Source organism: Hemicordylus capensis, chromosome 2, assembly GCF_027244095.1.
Source record: "Hemicordylus capensis ecotype Gifberg chromosome 2, rHemCap1.1.pri, whole genome shotgun sequence".
NCBI classification, from domain to species: Eukaryota; Metazoa; Chordata; class Lepidosauria; order Squamata; family Cordylidae; genus Hemicordylus; species Hemicordylus capensis.
This window is the reverse complement of record NC_069658.1, coordinates 240,687,143-240,695,130: the sequence shown is the minus strand read 5'-3', so window position 1 is coordinate 240,695,130 and position 7,988 is coordinate 240,687,143. Positions and strand designations below refer to the sequence as shown.

Here is a 7,988-nt window from a genome sequence, read left to right as displayed (position 1 = left end):
TGGAGCACCTGCAGGCAAGAGGGAGGTAGGTACCAGTCAGCAGGGTGGGTGCTACCATTAGGCCAACCAGGCAGACACCTAGGGCACAGACCTCAGAGGGGCGCAGAGTGTCAATGTGTTGAGAGTGTGAGAAACCAGAATAATGAGTAGAAATATGAGGGGGGAAACCAGCTCATTGTTTTCAACACTAACAATACTGTTAAACAATTTATAAATTATAAAGAAAACATCTACTGAAGATGTACTTAAGGCCTGCAAGAATTTGGAAAAATCATTGATGTATGATGGAAACAAAGATATTGATGCTGAAGATCTGTGTTGTGAACTTACGGCAATAGCTTGAAGACTTCTATGCCGCCACAAGGAGTACTTCTCTTCATACTACAACAAAAGCTCCTGGATAATGTGCCTAATGTTTCCATTGCTCTAAGGATCCTTCTCACACTTCCAGTATCAGTGGCAAGTGGTGAACATCGTTTCTCAAAGCTCAAACTTATAAAAACTTATATACGCCCAACGATGTTGCAAAAGAGACTAGTTGGCTTGGCAACTATATCGATTGAACATGAACAGGCATCAGCCTGATTGAATTGGTGACACAATTTGCAAAGGAGAAGGCATGCAAAGTGAGATTTTGATGCAGTGTTGAGGGTTGTGTTGCCCTTGGCGGAGGTGTATGCACCCTACCGAGTGCCCTTCTAGTTCAAAATGATTTGTGTGCCAAAATGTTTTCTTTTGTATTTGAGAAAGATAATTAAAAATTGATTTATTACCTATTCTTACAATTTAAAATAAATTTAGCAGTTTCAAGTTTTGTGCTTTTAATTTTTTCTACAAAATATCTGTTTTTGAAAATCGAAGTTGAACTGTAATGGTGGCGTGCCCCTTCTCTTTCCAGGGCAAGTGCTGGGCACCGCTTCTGTCCCTGCTCTGTGCACAGGATGGCGGCTGAGCAGCAGACTCAGGCTGTTACTTGAGGCTGCCGCCTCCAAGGCAGAGGAATAGACTCAGGGTAACCTGCAGATACATCAGTTTCACAAAAATCCGCAGAAGAAAAGAACCCTAAGGGGGAAAGAAAGAAAGAAAGAAAGAAAACACCCCCCCCCACACACACACACAAATTTCTCAAAGTAATTCAGCGGAGCAGAATCTTCACTGATTCTCAGAGGGCAGTTAACAATCAGGTGGGCGGAGCTAATGGGACTGAACTCAGTGGTGAGAAATGAGGAAGGAGGACTTGAACAAAGATAGTGGGAAATTTCTCAGCTTGAAGAATACTCCCTCAGGACAGTCACAACCCCTGCTCCTGAAGGAGGAAAGGTGTCTAAATCTAAAAAGAGATTTCTCATCATCCATTTCACACCTTCCTGTTTCTGAGGTGGAAGGAGTTTGCATGCTCTTGGAGGCGGGGTTAACTGCCCAGAATAGCATAAGAACAACTGTATGTGTATGAACTTTCCTGAGGAATGGAGTGGGAAGTTGCACACTGAACCTGTTAATCCGACTATGCGTGTACCACATCAATGTTAGTCTATGTGTACTACACACACAGTCCCACAACAAATTCTCAACATTCACCATCCCCTGCCCCTACCCCCAATCAGCGATATACAATAACTGCATAATTTTGTTGTGAGTCCATACAATATTCGGAACCCCCTGCCTTAATGGATGCATTCAGCAGAACTCTAGGAATCCATCCATGGCCAGGGGTGCTGGTGACTCATTTGCTACTCTTCTATTATGGAGAAGTGTTCCCCCATTTTGCAGGATGCTCCTGCCCTGCATATGGCGGTGGTATTCATGACGGCTGGCATAGGCATTGCCACCCGCTGCCCCCACCCCAGGTGCAGCAACGGGGTGTCAGCACAGCAGGCAGAAAAACACAAAGAGTGTTTTTGTCTTTTGACGGAGGTTATGGAGGATTTGTCCTTTTTAAGGGAGGATAAAGGTTGTTTTATGGCTATTATTTTAATTTGAACTTAGAATATGTTTTAATTGTTTTAAAACATATTGGTTTGTTTTATTGCTGTAAACCACCCAGAGACTTCGGTAGTGAGCGGTATACAAATATGTTGAATGAATGAATGAATGAATGAAACAGAGGACAAAGAGTGGAACGTAAGCCCTGGAGGCCTTCTCTGGTTTGACCAGGAGAAGGTAACAGCTCCCAGATATGAAAGGGGAGATCGCAGATGCGTTAGCTCCGCCGGCCACCACCCAATAAAGTAAAGTGTGCCGTCCAGTCGATTTCCACGCCCTATGCGCATAGTCTGAAATGGGGGGCGGGGGAGTGGGTGGGCGAGTCTTTCCCTTGCTCTTTCTCTTCGTTCACACACACGGACCGGCCTTTGAGCCCAGCCAGTAGACCTCTCTCCGTGCCTCTGGAGGCTTCTCACTCATTCCCTCTTCAAATGCTTGCGGTGCAGTTTCCACCCACCCCCCGACCTGCCTTCCCTTGAGCCTACCCTCCGTCCAAAAGTGCACTTGTAGGACAAGCCCCCCTTCTCCATTTCGGAACATACATGAGCTAGTCCTCCTCATCATGAACGCATTCCCCAAAAACTAACTCGAAGAGTTCATGGCGGCGGCGGGGGACTTTTGACCGTGCTTGCTACACTACACCTCTACTATGGCGCCAAGGCGCCCTCCTGACCTGGGAAAGGGTCCTGCCCCGCATATGGCGCTGGGCGGTGGCTTTCAACGGGAAACCGGAAGTGCGTCCTGTGCGCCCAATTCTTTTTCTGCCTCTATTTCCGATTTCTGGAAAGAGACTTTTCCTGGGGAAGAACTAGTTGCAGGGGGAGCCAAGAGGGCGACAATTGAGGGGTGAGTGGGGGAAGAAGCGGAGGGAGGGGGTGCTGGAGAAAGGCTCCCTTTGCAACCCAGCTGCAAAGTGGCACCCAAACCCCTCCTAGGACTAGGAGTTTCCATTGCACGACGATTCTCCTCGTGGCGGAGCGACGACCTCCCTTCTCTCCCCGGGGCCGGGCACAAAGAGCCTCCCGAAGAACAGAGCAGCTCTTCTTTTCCTCTCCCTGCTGCCCCGAAGGGAACCTCCCCGCTTTCCCTCCTGTTCCCCGAGCAGATGCGGTTGAAACCGAGCAGGGCTTCTTTGCAGTCCCAAGGCCGTTCCCCACACGACGCGCCCCCGTGGATTCCCCGAGTGGGTTCTGGCCGCCTTTGGGGAAAGTGTTTCTTTAAATACGGAGAGGCAGTAGTTGATCTCGAGTGGCAGCCGCTGGATTGCTCTCGCCGCCGCTTCTGCTCGGTCTAAGGCCACCGCCAGGCTTTTGTGTCGTTCTGTTTCTCGTGCGTGCCCTCCGGGATTCTATGGTCAGTGTATGTTCTTTGAGAGGGTTGCTGGGTGCCCTTGAAGGCTTGAGCAGAAAGGCAAGATAGAAACCCTGATAAATGGAATGAAAGGAATTCATCGCTGCTGCTGCTGGGAGAAAATGGGACAAGACACTCCTCCAGAAGTGATAGTGGTGCTTACTCAGGATCTGGGATTTGGGGAAAGCATTCACTTTCCTTCATGGTTCAGTCCAGAATTAGGTGCCGTATAAGCCTCTGAATAAGATGCTGAACTAGCTTCCTGTCCCACAGGTTACTACAGAGCCATTAGAAAGCCATGAAGAGTCATCAGGAGTCCAGCATGGTACAGTGGTTAGAGAGTGCGGGACTAGGACTGGGGAGACCCAAGTTCAAATCCCCATTCAGCTCAAATCCCCATGAAACCCACTGGGTGACTCTGGGCCAGCCACTTCTCTCTCAGCCTAACCTACCTCACAGGGTTGTTGTGAGGATAAACATCACTATGGGCTCCTTGGAAAAAGAATGGGATATAAATGACTGTTGCTGGTGTCAATCTTATGTTTCTTTTAGATTGTGAGCCCTTTGGTGACAGGGATCCATCTTATTTATGTGTTATTTCTCTGTGCAAACCGCCCTGAGCCATTTTTGGAAGGGCGGTATAGAAATTGAATAAATAAATGTAAATAAACTTAAATTTAAATTAATTGTCAGGTCCACTTCATGGAGCAGACAGCCTGATGTGATGTCAAATAAATAAGATGGTCCCCTGTCCCCAAAGGGCTCACAATTCAAAAGGAAACATAAGACAGATACCAGCAACAGCCACTGGAGGAATGCTGTGCTGGGGTTGGATAGGGCCAGTTGCTCTCCCGCTGCTGGGGAGAGAGCATGTGTTGCCCCCTTTGCTAAGCAGGGTCTACCATTAGAATGGGAGGCTACATGTGTGAGCACTGTAAGATATGCCCCTTAGGGAATGGGGCTGCTCTGGGAAGAGCATCTGCATGCAGAAGGTTCCAAGTTCCCTTGCTGGCATCTCCAAGATAGGGCTGAGAGAGACTCCTGCCTGTAACCCTGTTAAGACAATACTGAGCTAGATGGATCAATGGTCTTGTTCGGTATAAGGCAGCTTCCTATGTTCCTATGCTAAATGTAAGAGAATCACCACTTTAAATAAAAGGTGTCTCTCTACTCAGCAGGGAAGGCTCTCCTGCATTTCCACCCTATCTAGTGCTCAATCTCTATAACAGGCTATGTACTATAAGGACATCATCTAATGGTGCAGCGGGGAAGTAACTTGCCTAGGTTTGCATCCCCGCTGGTATGTTCCCCAGACTAACACCTATATCGGGCAGCTGTGATATAGGAAGATGCTGAAAGGCATCATCTCATTCTGTGCGGGAGATGGCAATGGTAAACCCCTCCTGTATTCTACCAAAGACAACCACAGGGCTCGGTGGGTGCTAGGAGTTGAAACCGACTCGACGGCACACTTTACCTTAGGACACCATAAGCCTTCAGTGATATCTCCTCGAAGGGAAACTGTTAGCTGAGTAGCACAACATACCTGGAACTTCTTATCACAATACAAATGGGGTAGGGTGTGTGACAATATTATATGCCATCAGTGTACCATAAGCAGAAAAGGTGTCTGCCCCAAGGAATTTACAATCTAGGAGCAAGTGAAATTCCCTATGTTTAGGCTTAGTTACAGTTTGGGATGAGGACCAGTGTTTCCTCTAACAGGGAATCCCAGACATTGTAGTGTCCCTTTGATTCCTAGCCAACTCCCATGATTCCTAGCCAAAGGCCATCACAGCTGGGGGTGCTGGGAGTTGTAGTCATTAATATCTGGAATTCCCTGTTAGAGGGAATGCTGATGAGGACTATGAGCTCAAGTTGAAGACTTCATAAAGTGTGCCCTCGAGTTGGTGTCAACTCCTGGTGACCATAGAGCCCTGTGGTTGTCTTTGGTAGAATACAGGAGGGGTTTTCCATTGCCTCCTCCCACTCAGTGTGAGATGATGCCTATCAGAATCTTTCTATATCGCTGCTGCCCAATACAGGTGTTTCCCATGGTCTGGGAAACGTACCAGCGGGGATTTGAACCAGCAACCTCTGGCTTGGTCGTCATGCCAAGGGGCAGAACTAAGAATCGTGTGGGGAAGCCCTTTGCTTTGCATCATGCTTATGGCCCAAGTGCCCAGATTTAAGTCAGGAGGGAACAAACTTGGCTCTTCAGTTGTGGTTGAACAATAACTCCCATCTTGCCCAGCCACAATACATTGGCCAGGGGAAGATGGGAGCTGGCTGCTGATTGCAGCTGGAGATTATGGGAGCTGTAGTTCAATAACAGCTGGAGGGCCAAGTTTGCCCCCTCCTGCCCAAAGTCATTGAAACTAAGGGGGGAAAGGATGGTGACAGAAACAGGACTTATGAGACTGTGTTAACTCTCTCAGTAGAACAGAGTGTTCGCCTGTGATGAGAGAAGAGCAGCACAATTGATCTGAGGTAGAAAATGCAGCCAGGAAAGTGAATCTTTGGTGGAAGAGGCAAGTGGTTTACAGAAGCAAGTTCTGAAGGGACATTATTAGAGGAAGGAGGCCATTGCATGGACAGAGTAGGGAAGGTCTGCCTAGAAAGGGGGCTAGAGTGGGAGAAGGGGTGGAGGAGTGGGGGGAAATGAATCCAAATATGTGCGGGACTTGCAGCTCTTGGGCATTTGTAGATCTGAACCAGCACTGTGAAACGCATAAGGAAGCCGTTTCAGAGGAAGCCAAACATGAAATGCCTGTGAAGGATCAGTACCTGTTCATTGTGATGTGAATTTGGTTCGTCCCTGGGTCCGCCTTTTAGCCAATCAAACAGACTCAGTGGGAATCATTTAGAGGCTTTTTATTGCTACTGCAGTTTAGCAATAGGTAATCAATAGGCTTACGCTCTCAAACCGATTACAGTTTGGTTACAGGTGCATCTTACATTTATACAAACAATCTGAATGATGCTGACACCCTAGACACAGTATACGTGACAACAAAATGGTGGATTATGTATCTAGTACGCATGCGAATGGTTCATTGTTTGTCTGGTGATTACTCCTTATTTGGTTACATCCTGTTTTCTTAACTCAGCAAAGAACAGTGAGAACCTTGTGAGAACCAAGTTTCTTAGATACAATTTAGTGGAGAGAGATCATGATGTTGATCATGAGAGGCCGTGATGTCCCTGAGCTGGGCTGGGGTTACTTTAAGTTAGAATGAGGTTTTCTAAGTAAGATGGAGTTGCTTTGGTTTTCTAAACACATCAGTTGCTTTGCTCTCCCTGGCAGGCAGCACAAAGACATCTGCGTGACCTTTTCCAGATCATCTTCTGTTTGGAGTAGGGAAGCATCTGCTGTCATGCAGTCTGCTCAGGTAAAGGACAAATCATGAGGGCAGAGGGGAGGGAACATCTGGGGTGCCCCCCCTTCCCAGTGGCTTGTTTCCCCCCCTTGCTAAATAGTAGCTGTGAAGCCCCCAGCTCAGATTGGGACTGTTGTGGAGGGGGGCTTTCACCTTTGCCCCCACCATAGTGCCAATCTAGACCTCATGAGCACACTCCTGTGGCTGCTGTTTGTCCCAGAAGGGAAGCTTCGATTGGCCCTCCTCTGAATCTATTCCAGTCTATTAACATTATCTGTGTGTGTCTTAGTGCTGGGGAGGAGCAGAATTAAGAACATCAGAACAGCCCTGCTGGATCAAGCCCAAGGCCTATCTAGTCCAGCATCCTGTTTCACATAGTGGCCCACCAGATGCTACTGGGAAGCCCACAGGCAAGAGCTGAGGGCATGCCCTTCTGCTGGTGAAAGCCCCCCTCCACAACAATCCTGATCTGAGCTGGTGACCTCACAGCCACTTCCTAATCCTTGTTGCTTATTATTTCTGGGAAATGATATACATTTCTGGAGGTAAATGACCTTAAAACAGTGGTGTGTATGCTGGTAACATCCAGGCTTGACTACTGTAATGCACTCTATATGGGGCTGCCTTTGAACATAGTCTGGAAACTACAATTGATACAAAATGTGGCTGCCAGACTGGTCTCTGGGACAACCCGAAGGGTCAATAGAACACTGATTTTAAAACTGCACTGGCTGCCGATATGTTTCTGAGAGAAATACCAAGTGCTGGTTATTACCAATAAAGCTCTTAACAGCTTGGGTCCCGGGTACTTAAGCGATCACCTCCTTTGTCATGAACACTGCTACCTATGAAGATAATCTAGGGAGGTCTGGTTATTATTTAATTTAATTTATATACCGCCTGACTCCAGAGGCTCAAGGCAGTTCACAAAAACAAAGACAAACAAGACCAGCTGTTAAAACAAGAATTTAACAAAATCTAACACATTCAGGAATTACAGCAATTAAAAAATCTAAACAGCAATTAAAATTTTAGAACTCATAAATTACTAAAAGCCTGGCTTTAAAAAAATGTGTCTTAAGGGCTCTTTTGAAGGCTGGTAAAGATGTTAAACTACAAATGTTTATAGGGAGCATATTCCGTATTCTAGGAGCAACTACAGAGAAGGCTGTGGATGCTACCGACTCGTTTGGTGGCGACTTGGGACTGGGCCTTCTCTGTGTCTCCCCAGGACTTTGGAATATTCTCACTCTCAAAATAAGAGCTTCTCCATCT

The 7,988-nt window shown here is 47.1% G+C and overlaps 1 protein-coding gene across 1 annotated transcript in view; it reads left to right on the top strand.

Annotated features, from left to right (window-relative positions):
- The first annotated feature begins 2,846 nt into the window (after positions 1 to 2,846).
- Positions 2,847 to 7,988, top strand: part of LOC128347494 (zinc finger protein 420-like) — a 48,141-nt gene continuing 42,999 nt past the window's right edge. The window contains exons 1-3 of the mRNA XM_053302330.1: positions 2,847 to 3,336; positions 5,775 to 5,868; positions 6,645 to 6,725. Coding sequence (XP_053158305.1) covers positions 6,711 to 6,725 — 15 coding nt within the window. The 5' untranslated portion in view covers positions 2,847 to 3,336; positions 5,775 to 5,868; positions 6,645 to 6,710. The remainder of the gene's footprint in view (positions 3,337 to 5,774; positions 5,869 to 6,644; positions 6,726 to 7,988) is intronic.